This window comes from Macaca mulatta, chromosome X (assembly GCF_049350105.2).
Source record: "Macaca mulatta isolate MMU2019108-1 chromosome X, T2T-MMU8v2.0, whole genome shotgun sequence".
NCBI classification, from domain to species: Eukaryota; Metazoa; Chordata; class Mammalia; order Primates; family Cercopithecidae; genus Macaca; species Macaca mulatta.
This window is the reverse complement of record NC_133426.1, coordinates 125576270-125594751: the sequence shown is the minus strand read 5'-3', so window position 1 is coordinate 125594751 and position 18482 is coordinate 125576270. Positions and strand designations below refer to the sequence as shown.

Genomic DNA, 18482 nt, shown 5'->3' with positions numbered 1-18482 from the left:
AGTTTTCTTTAGTGGCGTATGGTACAGAAAACTTTGTCTGGAAGAATAGAGGGGAATCTCCTTGTGGCTTCCTGGGGGCCTGGCTTCACACATGATGTGGGGCAGGGGATGCTGAGAGCCTGATCACGGATTCTTAATGGCAGTGCTAGGGTCTTCTTCATCTCTGTGTTATCACTGTTTAGTATTGTGTCAGAGAGAGACAGAGAGAGAGAGAGAGAGAGAGAGAGAGAGAGAGAGAGAGATTAGGTGTTCCAAAATATTAAATAAATGAATGAATGAATAAATGGGTGAAAGGCCTTCTCACCAAAGCAGACCCAACTACCAAACCAACTGACCTATCTTTTTGGATATGAACTAAACAGATGCCTACAAAAGAAGATGGCAGCACAGTACATCTTGATGAAGAGTGGTAGTAAAGAAATGCCTTTTCTCTGTTCTCAAGTTTTTTTGTTTTGTTTTGTTTTGTTTTGTTTTTGTAAGACCAAATATTTGAGTACAATTTTAGAAGTTTTAGAACTAGTCAGGGCTGGCCAGAGAATAAGGTGGCTGTTGGGAGGTTAAAGGGAGGAGAGCTTAGTTAGAAATGTTTTCTTTCCAGCTAGGCGTGGTGGCTCACACCTGTAGTATTAGCACTTTGGGAGGCCGAGGTGTGTGGATCACTTGGGGTCAGGAGTTCAAGACCAGCCTGGCCAACATGGAGAAACCCTGTCTCTACTAAAAATATGTTTAAAATTAGCTGGGTGTGGTTGCAGGACTGTGTAGTTCCAGCTACTTGGGAGGCTGGTTCCAGCTACTTGGGAGGCTGAGGCAAAAGAATCACTTGAACCTGGGAGGTGGAGGTGGCAGCGAGCCAAGATCACACCACTGTACTCCAGCCTGGGCAACAGAGCAAGACTCCATCTCAAAAAAAAAAAAAAAATTGCCGGGCGTGGTGGCTCATGCCTGTAATCCCAGCACTCGGGGAGGACGAGGCGGGCAGATCACGAGGTCAGGAGATTGAGACCATCCTGTCTAACACGTTGAAACCCCGTCTCTACTAAAAATACAAAAAATTAGCTGGGCATGGTGGTAGGCACCTGTAGTCCCAGCTTCTTGGGAGGCTGAGACAGGAGAATGGTGTGAACCTGGGAGGCAGAGGTTGCAGTGAGCCGAGATTGCGCCACTGCACTCCAGCCTGAATGACAGTGCGAGACTCCGTCTCAAAAAAAAAAAAAAAGCTTTATTTCCAAGCAGCAATGCAAGAGAACAAGGTCATCATTATGCGATGCATTTTAAAAGCTCATTCAGTTCAATTCAGATGGGTTCCCTGTATGCATGGTGGATAAGCAAATATACAACTTAGAGGCAACCATTTCTCATTCGATTTAGCTGTGTTTTCTTCTCTGGAGAAAAAACAGTCTTCAATGAGCTGTTTTCTGGTATGTGACACACTGCAGACCCTGACTGGATGAGTATATTGAAAGCTACTTGCTGTTTGGGAATGCACAGTCTTTGGGCTTGGATGGGGAAATCAATGGCTTTGTTATAGAAGTCCAGACAGCTGTCACCTCTCAGCTGTCAGCTCACTGACTGCAGCTGCTGTACCCTGTGATGACATAAGTTACCCAGTGTATAGGTGACCTATATAAACATTGCTGGGTACAAATGTGAGTTTTTACCCATACCTGCTGTCTAGATCTCTCTACCCTTTGTGCTTTTCGTAGATTTTGAAAAACAGCCTGTGGAGGGCTCAGCTGCTGGTGATTTAAAGGTGCCCCCACCACACTTTAAAAAATAAAGCTTCAAAGGCCAAATTTATAGACTTGAATATATGGCAACAATCTCAGATTCCATTAGAGTTTCAAAAGCAGCATAGCATGTAGACAGTATCCAGCTTTGTATCTCACTCCCAGGGCTGAGACCAGGGCTTGTCTCCATACATGGGATAGCGGGGGTGGGGGGTGTTGGATACAGTTAGGGGTAGGGCGGTTTCCTAATGGAAAGTAGGCTGAAGACATAGACCCTTGCTGCTGACATTGTATGTCTGGCAGTGGGTTGTCACAAAGGCCGTATCCAGTCACTGACCTAGAACAACAGCAGCCAATACCATGTTTGGCAGTTACCATCTCTCCGTGTCTCCCCAGCTCCCTGCTAACAAAGCTATACCACCACTACACTCAGAGCCACACTACAGGATGGAATGGAAACATTCTTTTCCTTCTGGGGTCCATAGTTAAAAGAGACACCCATTGCTTTAGCTGTTGTTGAATCCTTGCTGGAAAATAAGTTGTTGTTTCTGCCCAGAAAAGAATGGAAAATTGGGGGGAAATTGGACTATATGCATACTTAACTTTTAGCACTTGTTATAGTTCCAAAGTCACTAGTCATTTTGTTAATTTAGGAACATAAAAATGTGTTAATGTATAATTTTGTCCGCTCATACAATGATTATGTTTGTTGAATTCATTATTACAGCCTAAATAGTTTATTAGACATGTTTTTATCCAGTTATTCAGTGTTTATAGATTGTGTCACAAATGGAGCTACTAGCTGCTGACTCTCTTCTCCCTGTCTTTGCTGGATTATTAGAAGCAGGTTTGCAACTCAAATTCCCTAGCTTTGCTTTCCTCTCTTCCACTGTGGGATTTTGAAGCAAGAGGGGCAACAATTGCTGTGTTTCTAAATCTTCTGAGTATAAAGTTGTTCCCCTTTCAGAAGGCCAGAATGAGATCCACCTGTCAAGAATCAATAAATCGTCTGGGCACAGTAGCTCATACCTGTAATCCAGGCACCTTGGGAGGCAGAGGTGGAAGGATCTCACTTTGTTGCCCAGGAGAGAGTACAGTGGCATTGTCATAGCTCACTGCAGCTTCAACCTCCTGGGCTCGAGCAATCCCCCTGTTTCAGCCTCCTGAATAGCTGGGCATACAGGCACTAACCACCACCCCCAGATAATTTTTTAAATTTTCAATAGAGATGAGGTCTGGCTATGTTGATCAAACTGGTCTTGAACTCCTGAGCTCAAGCAATCCTCCTGCCTTGGCTTCCCAAAGTATGGGATTACAGGCGTGAGCCACCGTGCCCAGCCTTAAATATTTTATTATTGTAGAAATTAATTTTTTCTGAAAACATTTTTAAAAGGGATCTTGGAGAAAATATACATTTCCTATTTCATTTTCATTTTTTATTCTTTCTCTCTTTAGGTAGAATTGCGAAGTTTTCCCAACCATGCCCCTATATAGGCACATTCTAGTAGATAAGAAATTGCCGAAGTCATCCAAAACAGAAATTACTTAAGCAGCAATTATCAAGCAAATAGTCCTATAATCTTTCGTTGCTCTATTCCATGCTGGCTTCTGCCTCCAATTTTGCATATTGTACAGTTCACTATTCAGTTATAGATATGGGTCTGCTTCTAATGAACACAGAATTGAATCCAGCCTTGATAAACAAGTAATTACTGAGTCCCTAACACTAGCTCACATTTATTGAGCACTTACTACATGCCAGATCATATGCTAAGCTCTTTACCTATGTCATTTATAATTTGCATCAACTCCTATAAGGGCCAGTGTTTAAATTATAGTATGCTGAAAGATGACTCTGTTCAGTGGTCTCAAGTCAAGGGAAGTAACAAGCTGTGTTGGTATTCTGCGCCCCCACGTGGACACAGCTGTTACTGCATGCCTTGCACTGTGCTGGATGCTAAGGAGGGCTTGCCTGCAGCCTTGATGTGGGGGTAGTAGCCAAGACATAGGGAACTATAACTTATTTCTTTCTCACGGATACCCAGAACATGATAAGTACTTGACCTTAATAAATATTTGTTGAATAGATGAATGAACGAATGAATGAGTAAGCTAAGAACATTCAGATGCAAAACTTGTGATGCTAACAGCCAAGTTTTAGGTGTTCAGAGGACAGAGAGAAGCATGAGTTTCACTGATTGGTGGGAAACTGGACTTAAGGCAGGCCTTGAAGTTTAGGAACCTTTACCCTGGCAGGCTCAGGAGCAATCGGTGCACAAATAGGTCATAGCGTTTCAGAGCTAAAGGAACTCTAGTTCAGCATTTCTCAAAGTGTGTTTTGCCAGACATTCTGCTGACACACATTGGGAGATAATATTGTTGCCTGGTTTCTTGGAACTTCACCATATACATAACCATTTTGAAGTTTCAGAAAAGTTTTGTTGAAAAGAAGACTACTGAACTTTGTCTAATCCAGAATTTTCCAGATTGACTGGACTACAGATCCCTGTCTCATGCAACAAACCTTATGAGCATCCCTCTGAACACACTTTGGGAGATGCTGATCAGATGGATTCCTTTAATTTTCCTGCTGAGTCCCAGAAAGGTTGAGTGACCTACTCAAGGTCACAAAGCTAATTGATAGTGAATTTAAGCCTAGGATTCCAGAATTTTCTGACACTTGGATGGTGCTTTCCATTACACCATTAAGCCTTTCATGATGGCTGCTGCATTGGCAACTCCCTTGTCTGGACCCTTCATTGCCAGCACAGAATTGCTGTGCTGATGAGACCTTCTGGAGACCAGACAGTTGGGACTTGGAATGAGACAACTTAGTTGGCACTTTTTGCATGTGAAATCAATAAGAGCTAATTCCTTCCCTCTGAAGAATGCAGCACGAGCCCTCTCCCCCTTCTCCCCTTTAGTTTCTTAATAAGCACAATAAAAACATGTGCTTATTAAGAAACCAAAGAGGCCCAGCGTGGTGGCTCATGCCTGTAATCATAGCACTTTGGGAGGCCAAGGCAGGTGGATCACTTGAACCCAAGAATTCAAGTTCGAGACTAGCCTGGGCAACATGGTGAAGTGTCATCTCTACAAAAAATACAAAAATTAGCCAGGTGTGGTGGTGCATGCCTATAGCCCCAGCTACTGGGGACGCTGAGGTACGAGGATCGCTTGAGCCCAGGAGGTGGAAGTTGCAGTGGGCCGTGATCACGCCATCACACTCCAGCCTGGGTGATAGAGTAAGGCTCTGTCTCAAAATAAATAAATAAATAAATAAAGCCCAAACAGAGAACCTTAAGAGCATTTAAAGCTCACATTCCTCACTGCTGCCCTGGTAATTATTATAGATAGAGCAAACTCTCATTTATCTGCATGTGCAAAGGGCAGCAGCCCTGTAGATAATCCAAACCAATTGGCAAGAGTTGAAGAACACACACAATGATCATCTCACACACACACACACACACACACACACACACACACACACTCCTTGAAAAACTCTTTGGTATCTGATTTTGACATGCCTTTTACACAGGCAGCTTCTTCGCCTGGGCAGCTTTTTCTTCTTTCTGATTCCCAGCCATCTCCCTTGCTCATAAATTCCTTCCTCAAGGAAGTGTTCCTGGACTGCACTAATCAACCGCACTCACTCTTTGGGTCTGCATCCTTTGACCACGCAGGCTGGGAAGTATCAACTCCCACTTAGACTTGGATTTCTAAGGGTTCTGAAGTGTTTTTCTCATGTGGGAGCTTGGCTCTCCTATTGGATTGCAATGACTCCAGCCATTGGGGTAGAGTCAGGGGAGTACCAAGTGCTTTCATTGGCTCAATCATTGCTTCACATGAATGAACTTCTTAGGACAAAGAAAGAGGTGTATATGTTAATAGCTGAAATTGAGAGGCAAGTGAATTCCTAGTGAGTTTGGCCTGAATAGAGGCTGCCCAGAGATCACAAGCTGTGGCCTGGGCTTCTCCTTTCACCAGTAACTCAGACACTTTGTTACTGAGTTATTAATGAATGTTGAAGGGTGCTGTCAGCATTGGGGTTGAGTCCAAGCTCTGCAGGCTACCTGGGTGGGATCACGGTCCTCGTTCCTGTCATGAAGGCCCTATTTCCTCTCCTGTCTTCCCTTCTACCATCACACTCTGTCTCATTTTCATTTTTCACTTCCAGGAAAGAAGAAATGCAAATTTAAAGCCCTTAAGAGCTTTTTTGGTAAGAAGAAGAAAAAAGAAGCTGAAGATACCCAGGAAGAAGAAATGCTAGAACTGAGCTCATCCAGCAGCAACATTAACATCTCTTCTCTGGAGCCTGCTCGAGAAAATCAACCAACTAAGGCCAGGTCAGCTCAGATGGGGTGGAGAGTGATGGGGAGACAGGAGAAGAGGCAGACAGTTGGATCTAGGTCTCCTTTCGGCAGCCAAATCACCAGGGACACCAAGAGACCCCACCTGTGGGGGCCAGGCTTGCAGCCATTGCCAATGCAGTCATGTCTGGGGTAGGGAGTGGTGCTTTTCTCTCTGTGCATATGCATGTTTGTTGTCTGAGCTGCACAGCTCAGTGGGTTGGAGCATGGCAAATGCATACCCCACTTCCCAAGAGCACTGAGTAAGAGGGTGCAGATATTCTGGGAAGCCCTGACTGTCACAACAAAAATAACTTGAGATGTGGGGCCTGCAGCCAATGAGGACCTGAAGGCCTGTTTGATTTGGTAAGAAGGGCCTACATCATTCAGGAGGCTTGGTCTGGTTTGCTTGCCTGGCTCTCAGACTACAGATCTGGCCAAGATCTCATAACGAGTGATGAAAGCCTCATATAGTAAAGCTATCTAGCTGTGAGTGGGGTGGGTCATGAGCATGAAATCACTGTGTTGCTGTAAAAACACACACGCAAGCAAACAACCCAGATCCCTTTCTCCTTCCATCCCAGGAGACTAGGGGAAATGCTATAGTCACAGAGGGCATGGTGAAGACTGTTTCCAGCTACCACTGCCACCGCTATTCAGATATTCATTTGCAGCGCCCAAATTTCCACATCCTGTTGTGCGATCTGGACACCTAGGATCCCCAGCTGTCTCCCGATCAATCAAATCTCCCCCATGAAGTTCTACTTAGGACTGTTCTCCTGGACTTAAATACCAGACTTATCTGGACTCCTCACAGAGCTCACCGGTCCTGCTGCCCATTCCAACCAGGCAAAACCTTCATGAGGCAGTTAGCTGACATGTTATACTGTCCCCAATACCTCCCCCAATACATTCTATAACATAATGGCCTCATAGTTATCATATACGGTTCCTTAAGAACAACCTTCATGAGTGCCTCCAGTGTGAGGAAGTTCAGATAGTCTTGCTGGAAGTATAGGAGACGGTTTTGAAAGAGGGGCTTATGTAGTACCTCACAAGTAACACTATTATAGCCCATCGCCTTGCAGTGTTCAGTAAGTCTGAGACTAGCCCTGCTAAAACCTGGAGGTCGGTCAGGGAGGGGCATTCAGGTTTACTATCTCTGCTAAAGTTCTACATTTCTCCCTCTTACTTGTTCCTTCCTTTCCAGAAGTGTGTGTACACGTGAACGAGAGAGAGAGAGAGAGAGAGAGAGAGAAGGTGGGGATTTAACTTAGGGGGTCTGAAGATCACCCCGATCTCAGTCTTTTGCTTAATGTGCTAGGGGAAGAAACCCTGGAAAATGTCACTCTGGAGAAGGGATATCAGCTTTCTTCATTCACTGAAGCAATCAATCATAACAAAACTTATGACCAGCCTTCCCCTGGCCTGTACCATAGGGCCAGCATCTGTTTCCAAGACTGTATTAAGCTGTATCTGATGGAATGGACAAATCCCGTTCCTTCATTTGATTTCTTAATGAGTGATGTTATAATAATATACTTCACTGCCCTTAAAGGCTGAGATTTTGTTTGCGATTTTTAATTTATTTTTTCTTTTCACCTCCAGGGAACAGATCGATGAGCACTAGATATGTTAAGTGGATAAGAGTTTTCATTTCTGACAAACTTGGCCACAATTGGTGCTAATTTAATCTTTTGATCAGGGAGGGCTTGGCACGATAGAGCCAATTCAACAGCTTCACTCTGGTTAATGCACAGCATGGAAATGAGAGACATTTCTAAGCCCACTCACAGCCCAAGATTTCCTCTCAGTTTTTTTGCACAAAGCAGAGGAGGCAAGGTAGTCACAGATGCTACACTGGTTCTGAACCTCTGAGCCAGTAGATCATAGAGCAGCAGTGAATGAAAGCATGTTATGTGTGCATACTGAGCATATGCGTGTATATAGAGATGTCTGGAAACATTACTCTCTCAATGCTGAGTCAATCATATATATGCCCATTAAGTGTTTATCTAGAGAGTCACAGTAATTTTCTGCTGGACTGCTGTTTTATAAAGCAGACTATGTTGCTTCCAACACCAGGGCCACCCGGATAGCAGAGTTTTATAGGGAAAAGGTAAATAGGAGTTTAGTAAAAAGTAGCAGACATCTCTCTCCTCTCCTCTCTTGTTGGCCCACAAGCCATCTTAGAGTGGGTTCTGTTTTGATCCCCATAACATGAGATTATCCTTATAGTGTGTCATTATCAAATATATCCATATGAAGGCCCCACTGGCTCATAAAGACAGGGCGGTGCTAGCTCCACAATGCCCAAGCTGCTACTCTAGTTACCATTTAAAGATATTTTTTAAGTGCCAACATATATGTATTGTTTTGTAATAAAGACAATAAGTACAAAAAGGGCATTTAAACATTTTAAAGTTTATTTTATCTGTTTTTAAACATGGCTATCCCTCCCTAAAAGAAATCCTGTACCAATTAACAGTTTTCCCCCTGAATAACCACTAATCTACTTTTTGTCTCTATAAATTTGTTTATTCTGGATATTTCATGTAAGTAGAATCATACAAAGGTTGTTTCACTTAGCATGTTTTAACTTAGCATATTTTCAAGAGTCATTCATGTTGTAGCATGTATGAGCTTACTTGCTTTTTTAATTCTTTTCTTCCTTTATTTTTTTGTATCTAATCTCATCTCTTATATACATATACACATTTTTTCCTACCTAACAGGAATAACTTTGTTATTTAAAATTTTTATGTTTCTATACAACAGCTTTCTTGAAATGTCATTCACATACTACAAAGTTCTACCTTTTAGAGTGTGCAGCTATCACTATTACCCAATTTTAGGACATTTCATCACCCTAAAAAGAAACCCTGCACCCACTAGCAGTAATTTTCCATTCCCCTCTCCTCTTTCAAACCACTGATCTGCTTTCTGCCTCTATGGATTTGCCTATTGTGAACATTTCACATGAATGGAATTATACAATATGTGGCTATTTTTGACTGGCTTCCCTTCACTTAGTATGTTTTCAAGGGTCATTCATTTAAAATCATGCATCAAGAACTTGATTTCTTTTTTTGGTAGCAGTTTTATTGAGATATAATTCATATATTATACAATTAAACCACTTAAATGGTAAAATTCAACATTTTTTTTTGTAAATCCACAGAGTTGTACAATCATCATCATAATAAATTTTAGAACTTTTCCATCACCTCAAAAATAAACTCCTGTACCCATTGACCAGTCCTCCCTATTCAACCTTCCCCCGACGCCCGCCAGGCCCTAGAAATCATTAATCTGCTTTCTGTCTCTGTGGAGTTACCTATGCTGGACATTTCACATGAATGGAATGTGGTCTTTTCTTACTGACTTCTTGTACTCAGTATAATGTTTTTAAGGTTCATTAATGTTGTAGCATGTATCAGAATTTCATCCTTTTTGCTATTGAATAGTAGTCCGTTGCATGACTATACCACATTTTATCCATTCATCAGTTAATGGATATTTGAGTTGTTCCACCTTTTGGATATTGTGAATAATACTGCTATGAACATTTGTGTACAAGTTTTGGGGCAGATATGTGTTTTTATTTCTCTGGGGTATATGCCTAGGAGTGGAATTGTTGAGTCAAATGGTCGTTATATATTTAACCTTTTGAGGCACTGCTAGACTGTTTTCCAAAGTGGCTGGACCATTTTAACACCAGCAATGTATGGGGGCACCACCAGCACTGTATGGGTGTTCCAATTTCTCCACAGCCTTGCCAATGCTTGTTATTATCTGAACTGAATTTTCAATTCTAGCCATTCTACTGGGTGTGAAATGGCATCTCATTATGGTGTTGATTTGTTTTTCCCTGCCAGTTGGTGATGTTGAGGATCTTTTCATGTACTTGTTGGCCATTTGTATATCTTTGGAAAAGATATTTGTATATCTTTCTTGTTTGGAGAAATGTCTATTCATATCATTTTTTTCATTTTCTAATTGGGTTATTTAAATTTTTATTATTGAATTCCTTAAGAATTCAATAAAAAGAATTCCTATTAGTAAGAAAGAGTTCTTTATATGTTTCAGATCCAAGACTCTTATCAGATATATAATTTGCAAATATATTCTTCCATTATGTGGGTCATCTTTTCATTTTCTTGCTAGTAACCTTTGATGCACGAACATTTTTAATTTTGATGAAATCCATTTGTATTAGTCCGTTCTCACTGCTATAAAGAACTACTTGAGACTGGGTAATTTATAAAGAAAAGAGGTTTAATTGACTCACAGTTCAATCATGGCAGAGGGTAAAGGGGAAGCAAGGCACATCTTACATGGTGGCAGTAGAGACAGAGTGCAAGCAGGGAACTGCCACACACTTTTAAGCCATTAGCTCTCATGATAACTCACTCACTATCACGAGAACAGCATGGGGGAAACTGCCCCCATGATCCAATCACCTTCCACCAAGTCCCTCCTTCAACATGTGGGGATTACAATTTGACATGAAATTTGGGTGGGGACACAGAGCCAAACCATGTCACTATTTATCTATTTTTTTTTTCTTTTGTTACTTGAGCTTTTGGTGTCATACCTAAAAATCCGTTGCCAAATCCAAGATCACAAAGATTTAATCCTATGTTTTTTCTAAGAATGTTATAGTTTTAGCTCTCATATTTAGGCCTTTAATCCATTTTGAGTTAATTTTTAAAATTACACTTTAAGTTCTGGGATACATGTGCAGAACGTGCAGGTTTGTTACACAGGTATACATGTGCCATGGTGGTTTGCTGTACACATGAACCCATCATCTACATTAGGTATTTCTCCTAATGCTATCCCTTCCCTAGCCCTCCACTCCCCAACAGGCCCCAGTGTATGATGTACCCCTCCCTGTGTCCATGTGTTCTCATTGTTCAGCTCCCACTTATGAGTGATAACATGCGGTGTTTGGTTTTCTATTCCTGTGTTAGTCTGCTGAGAATGATGGTTTCCAGCTTCATCCATGTCCCTGCAAAAGACATGAGCTCATTCTTGTTTATGACTGCATAGTATTCCATGGTGTATATGTGCCACATTTTCTCTATCCAGTCTATCATTGATAAGCACTTGGGTTGGTTCCAAGTCTTTGCTATTGTGAATAGTGCTGCAATAAACATACATGTGCATGTGTCTTTATAGTATTTTTATATATGGTGTGAGATAAAGGTCCAACTTAATTCTTTTGCATGTGGATACCCAGTTGCTCTAGCACCATATGTTGAAGAGACTATTCTTTTTTCATTGAATAGTCTTGGTACCCTTGCTGAAAATCAACCATAGACGTATAGGTCCATTTCTGAACTCTCAACTCTATTCCATTGATCTATATGTCTACCTTTATGCTAGTCTTGATTACTGTAGTTTTACAGTAAGCTTTGAAATTGAAGTATAAGTTATCCAACTGTGTTCCTCTTGTTCAAGATTATTTTGGCTAATTTGTGGTCCCTTGCATTTCACTATGAATTTTAAGATCAATTTTCCGGAAAAAAAAAGCCAGCAGGAATTTCAATAGGAATTGCACTGAATCTGTAGATCACTTTGTGAAGTACTGCCATCTTAATAAGTTTAAGTCTTCCAATGAATGAACATGGGATTTCCTTTCATTTATTCAGGCCTTTGCCATTTTTCTCATCACTGTCTTACAGTTTTCAGATTATGAGTTTTGCACATCTTTTGTTAAATTTACTTTCATGTTTTTATTCTTTTGTTGCTATTGTAAATGGAAGTGTTTTCTTAATTTCATTTTCAAGTTGTTCATTGCAAATGTATAGAAATACAATTTTTGTATATCATTCTTGTATCCTTCAACTTAGATGAATTCGTTTATTAGTTCTAGTCATTTTTAGTGTGTTCATTAAGAGTTTTATATACACAATTACGTCATCTGTGAATAGAGATAATTTCACTTCTTCCTTTCCATTCTGGATGGCATTAATTTCACTTTCTCACCTAATTTCCCTGTCTATAATCTCCCATACACTGTTGAATAGAAATGATAAAAGCAGTCATCCTTGTCTTGTTCCTGATCTTAGGGGGAATACATCCAGCCTTTCACCATGATATTAGCCGTGATTTGTCACAGATATCTTCTATCAAGATTGAGTGCATTTATCATGGAAGGGTGCTGAATTTTATGAATTTTTTTTCTGCATCTATTGAAATGGTCATATAGTTTTTGTTTCTATTCTATTGATATAGTGTTTGGCATTCACTGCTTTTCACACATTAAGCCGATCATTCCTTGTAAATCCTACTTTGTCGTGGTATATAATTCTTTTTATATGCTGTTGGATTCAATTCGTGAGTGTTTTATTGAGGATTTTTGCATCTATGTTCATAAGAGATATTGGTCTGTAGTTTGCTCTTCCTGTGATGTCTTTGGTTGAAATTTTTAAAAGGTAAAATACATTACCACACTCCAAAAAGGAGTCTTTCATGTCTTTAGCCTTTCATTTGTTTTTCTCTTTCTTCTGATTTTTCTTAACATGTAATTATCATCAACCTGGTACCATTCCCAATCAGAAGGTATTTTCATCTGGATTTAGTAAGCTTGGGGAAGGGAGGGGCAGGTGGTACATAGGATGACTTTGAAAATAGGATAGATATATTGCAGAGCTCTTGTGTGAAAGAGGAAAGGATCTGATGAATGAAAGCCTCCTGTATCTGAGAAGATCTTTTATATATATATATATATATTTTTTTTTTTTTTTTGAGACGGAGTCTCGCTCTGTCGCCCGGGCTGGAGTGCAGTGGCCGGATCTCAGCTCACTGCAAGCTCCGCCTCCCGGGTTTACGCCATTCTCCTGCCTCAGCCTCCCGAGTAGCTGAGACTACAGGCGCCCGCCACCTCGCCCGGCTAGTTTTTTGTAGTTTTTAGTAGAGACGGGGTTTCACCGTGTTAGCCAGGATGGTCTCGATCTCCTGACCTCGTGATCCGCCCGCCTCGGCCTCCCAGAGTGCTGGGATTACAGGCTTGAGCCACCGCGCCCGGCCGATCTTTTATATTTTTTTAAATCAAAACAAAAACACTAGAGAAAAATTTGGGTGTGAAAGATCTTTTATAATTCTCACTGTAATAATAGCAAAACTCATGGCCTTTCCTCCCATTCCCCAGAATTGCCACTATTGAATTATATACTTTAAATGGGCAAAATGTATGATATATAAACCATATCTCAGTAAGACTGTTATGTAAAAAGGATATATGCTCATAATGTAAAAAGTAAAATTATACAGAAGGACATGAAGTGGAAAATGAACATTTCCTTCCTGTCCCTAATGTGTCATTCCTCAGAGGGAACCACCTCTAACAATTTGTGGATATCCTTCTAGATTTTTTTCTTTGAATATGAACTATATATGTGTGTATATATTAAATGGGGCCATACCATTATTTTTTTTCACTTACTATCTCATGAGCCGCTTTCTATGTCAGCACATATGCATCCCTGCTCTCCTTCTGAGGTATCTATGGTAGGGCCATATTACGAACATACATTTGTCTTCAGTTCCCATGGCCCTTGGGTTGCTTTTACAAGACCTTTCCTTTCTGTCCAGGGTCAAGAGCAGCATGGGGAGCAAAGCCCTATCCCATGATAGCATCTTCATGTTGGGTCCTGAGCCTGAAAGATCAGCAAGTAAAATGTGTCCTTCTATGGATCCCCAGAGAGGCAGACCTCGGCAGGTAATAGTGGACTCGAGCATCAGTGTCTAATTGAACTACTTCTCTTCTGTTCCCTACTCGAACCCTGCCAAAATTAAAAGGAGTGGGAACTTGATTCTGCTTCTCAGCTGATCCTGCCCCCACAGGGCTGTTGTAAGCCTTGAGTGACAGAATGTATAAATATATAATGTGCCTAATACCTGGCACACAGTGTTGATTAGTGTTGCCATATTCACTTCTTTTTTATTTTATTTTATTTTAATTTTTTGAAACAGATCTCACCCTGTCACCTAGGCTGGAGTGCAATGGCATGATCATGGCTCACTGCAGCCTCAACTTCCCAGGCTCAGGTGATCCTCGCACCTCAGCTTCCCGAGTAGTTGGGACTACAGGCCTGTAATGCCTGGATGATTTTTTGGTACTTTTTGTGGAGACAGGGTTTCACCATGTTGCCCAGGCTGGTCTCAAACTCCTGGGCCCAAGCAACCCTCCCGCCTTGGCCTCCCAAAGTGCTGGGATTACACACGTGAGCCACCGTGCCTGGCCTATATTCACTTATCTTAACATACCATAAGAATAATTATTTTGACAGCAACATTCCACTGTTTATATGCTGGCATACCAATCCTCAAGTTTTTCTCTCTCTCTTACACAGAGATCCCGTATTTCCAGAACTCTGCCTAAACCTAGGAGTAGTGTGCCTGGAGTTGTGTCTGGAGCCATGTTAGGAGCTGTGCTTCAAAATATGCCTACAAGTGCATTCTGGGTTACTGGCCCCAAGATCACTGAGGTAACAAAGTGGAATTGTTCCGAGCATGGGCAGCTCAGTCAGAAATCAGAAATGGACAGATCTATGCTTGAATTCTTACTCTGCTGCTTACTGGCTGTGTGACCCCTGGACTAGTTGATTAACTTCTCTGAGCCTTCTTTTCCTCATCTACAGTGGTTATAATATTAACATCTACCTCAAAGGGTTGCTTGTGAGGATTGAATGAAGACTCAGAGAAGTTAAAGATAGTGCTCAAGCTCACCCTGGTAGTAAGTTGTAGACTTGGAAATCTGACCCAGGTGTATTAAACTCAAACCCCATGATCTTTCCATTACCCCAAGATACTCAACTTCTTTATACCTGCCTGGAGAGAAAGAAGGGTACACCTTAGTGCCTACGTAATGTAGCATCTTGCCTCCAGCTAATCCTAAATTTATGGTAGGGATCCATTACTCAGTCAGACTATATCTGTGATCCAGAAATGCTTCAGGGGGAGCTGGAGATATTGTCAAGGAGACAACCCTTAACAGCTGTCTTCCCCATCTCAGCCTGAGGGTGGAATTATGCCCAAGGGTCCCTGTGTAAGTGGGAAAGCCACACAAGGAGGAGACCCTTCTCCACTGGAGATATGATTATTTTCCATTTGGCAAAAGGTAAGTGGGGCTTATTTCTGACATGCCTGCTAAGACCCCACATCTCTCACTCTGGTTTCCTTTCTTCTGGATCCATTAGCTATACAGGAGAAAACACTGAGATAGACACTAATAGTGTTGACCCTAAAGTTGTTAAGCAGCCCCTAGGGTCAGAAGACTGTTGCCCTCTTGTACTACAGCAGGAAAAGTCACTTCCATGAACTATTCAATCTTCAGTTTTAAACATCAACACAAGCTTTCACTCACCGCCATAGTTACACTCCCTGCAGCCTCACGACCATGACCAAGTGGCACAGGGTTCTCACATTCAGAAAGAGGAAACTAGTTGCTTGGACTCCTCCATCTTTCCCCTCCTCTCTTAGTCCCAGCAACAGAGAGACTCATATAGCAGAGATATTCCATTTTTTTAAAAAAATTATTTTTTTTGTGAAAGTTAAAGGAAAATATTCTAGGGGCATTACTTCTCACAAGGAAGTGGTTGGGGAAGGCCACAATAGCCTAAAGGCAAGCTTTCTTAAATGTTTGGTTTGGGCCTACACCTCACACTTTTGGCCTGATCCCTTAGTTGATACCCTGTAAAACAAGGTTGAAGACAGCATAGGGTATTAATAGGACCTAAGTAATCAACAACCAACCTGACCTTTGCATGGGAAACTTCCCTTAAGTACCAAAATGACAACTCCAAATGGAAGGATGGTTGATAGCATTAAGTCAAGGGTCCTGACACCCAGTGCTACATAAAAGCTGGGGCAAGCATGGAATTGGCCAGTGGGATCAATTCCCTTGAAGGGGCAGGATTCTAATGGATTAAGTGACATTCAGAACAACTAGGAGATTGTGAAAGAAGAAATCCAGGTATACAGTTATGTCAGAAATACTGACACTGAACCAATTTTATTTCCTGCCAGATTTTTACCTGATGTCCCATCTGAAGTGTTAGGAATGTGGATGCCTACATTACTCTGCAAGACATTTTCTGTTCCCTTTATTTGAGTACAAATAGTTAAAAAGATACAATGGCAGATTATTAGCATCTTGCTGTTGTTGAATCAAATTGAATTTAGTCATTTAAGAAACTGAGACTTCAAAACAATTTTTCTTACTGCTCGCGGTCTTGACTGTCCCTCAGCCCTTCTTAAGGAAGCAGGCACACCATCTATTCCGGTTGTTGCCTTTAAACGTCTTGAACTTGGCCTTCAGTATGGGCTCTCCCTTTTCTGGCCCTTATAATTAGGAGACACCAGTTCATAGTGATCAAGAACAAGGGTTATCAAGCTGGACAGACCTTTCAAATGCTTGATCTGCCACTGGGAGAATTAGGGGAAGTTACATCATCTCTCAAACTTCGTTTTCCCCATCCGTAAAACGGAGCCCACAATAGCAAATGCTTTAAAGAATTGTTGTGAGGCTTCAGTGAGATGTATCTATGGAGAGCATTCCCTGCTTAGCACACCATAAGCCCTTAGTAAAAGTTAGTTGTCATTATTGTAGTTATTATTAATAAAGCTGGGCTTGGAGTTGGTTGATATGGCCTCTCCCCAAGAGCTCCCAATGGGGCCTGATAGTAATAAGGAAGCACTGGAGAACCTGGCCAGGAGCACCCCAGGAGCATAACCTTGGTAAGCTTCACTGTGGCCCCTTCTTTGGCTATAGTGTCTGAAGGCTGTCTGCCCTGAGCTGAGCAGAGTCTACAACAGAAGCAAGCATGTCAGCTTCATGACAGCAAGAATTTGTTTTGTTTATTGTTGTAGGCCCATTTCCTGGAATGGGATGTAATGCATTGTAGATGCTTAGCCAGTGTTTGTTAAACATAAAAAGCAGGGATTCTGACCCACATCAAGAGGACCATGGCAGGGACCACTGCCTCAAATTCAAGTGTACCATTTTCTTCAAAATGGAATCAACTAAACTGTCTGCTGAATCCCAAGGAAAATCCAAATGATCAATTTTTGTCCCTTTAGGAAACCATTCCGTAGATTTTCTTTAAAATCTATAGATTTTAAAATTCTGTAGATTTTCTTTAAAATCCCAGAAAGTCATTCTTGACAGGATTAAGATAAGCAACGAACACAGTCAAGATTCTATCCAAATAATTCATGGAATAATAGGAGCAAAGAGTGTAGTTTGGATGCCAATTCCAGGTCATAACTCAAAGATTCGCCTCTACGAGAACTGGACTTCCAAAGTCAAATTCAGACATTAAAAGAAAGATCAGAACTAAATAAGATTTGTATTTAACATCAGTAAGGAGATAACATCAGGATTCTGATTTTTCACGAACAAGCAATTTGAAGTTTCTGTCTTTGGGGATTGGCAAAAGTGTGCAGCACCCCAGAGGGGAAATCAAGGCTAGTAGTCTTTGGTTTGAGTAGGTATTAGAAATGAAGACGGGAAGGTAGGAAATTCTTCCCTGGGCTTATTTTTTTCACTTTGGATTCTTAGTTCTTCAACCAACTTTGGATTCCTTTCTCTTATTAAAGAATAAGAGAAAACCACTAATTTGAGGGAGAGCGCACAGGTTTTAACTTGTTCCTTCTATTCTCCCTCTTGACAGAACCCACCATCACGCCAACGCCGACTCAGCATCATCCCACCTGTTATCCAACCTGACATAATTTCTAAGAACTTGGTAGAAATCTCTCTCGATGATGAGTCACCCAAGAATCCACAAAAGAAGGCTTTACCACATGAGAGTTTGACAGCCACTCAGGTGAGTATATATTAAGGGGCAGGTTGAGGGGGCTCACAGATCAGAGGCATAATTTCTTCTTGTGTCATCTATTCTCCCGCTGGAGCTCAACACTAGGGGGATGATTGGGGAAGGAGCTGACATTCTTGGCTTTTGATTTGCATGGTGGTTTTCCATCCAATTCTACAAACCAAATAATCACCTTTTTAATGTATAAGCAAGAGAAGATAGTATTTTGGAAAAAATAAGTTTGCAGATGTTTTGAGTTATTTCATGAAGATAAAAATAGAGACTTACTGAAGCATAGTCTCTACACTTTGAAATCCATAAAATATCAGAGGTTAGGGCATATAATATTGTTTGACACATATCCATGTGAAAAATCAGCTGACACATGAGAGGGTGATGTGTCTATTTCATACGACTAGGTTTGTCAACCAGATAATATCAATCAGCGTATAGTAGTGCGTGCCCGTATCAACACTTCCATTCTCAAACTAATGTGAGTTTAATTGAATTGGTTGTTGGTGAACTTGAAAGGGCTCTGAGAGTGAAGTAGAGTTTAGAATGATTAACCTTTGGAA

At 41.3% G+C, this 18482-nt stretch overlaps 1 protein-coding gene across 2 annotated transcripts in view; it reads left to right on the top strand.

Moving 5' to 3' along the window:
• The window catches only part of KIAA1210, an 80460-nt gene that overhangs the window by 30173 nt on the left and 31805 nt on the right, over positions 1 to 18482 (top strand). For both annotated transcript variants that reach the window (XM_028841932.2, XM_015128082.3), the window contains exons 3-6: positions 5908 to 6076; positions 13682 to 13808; positions 14443 to 14577; positions 17764 to 17919. In XM_028841932.2, the coding sequence (XP_028697765.1) occupies positions 5908 to 6076; positions 13682 to 13808; positions 14443 to 14577; positions 17764 to 17919 (587 nt within the window). The remainder of the gene's footprint in view (positions 1 to 5907; positions 6077 to 13681; positions 13809 to 14442; positions 14578 to 17763; positions 17920 to 18482) is intronic.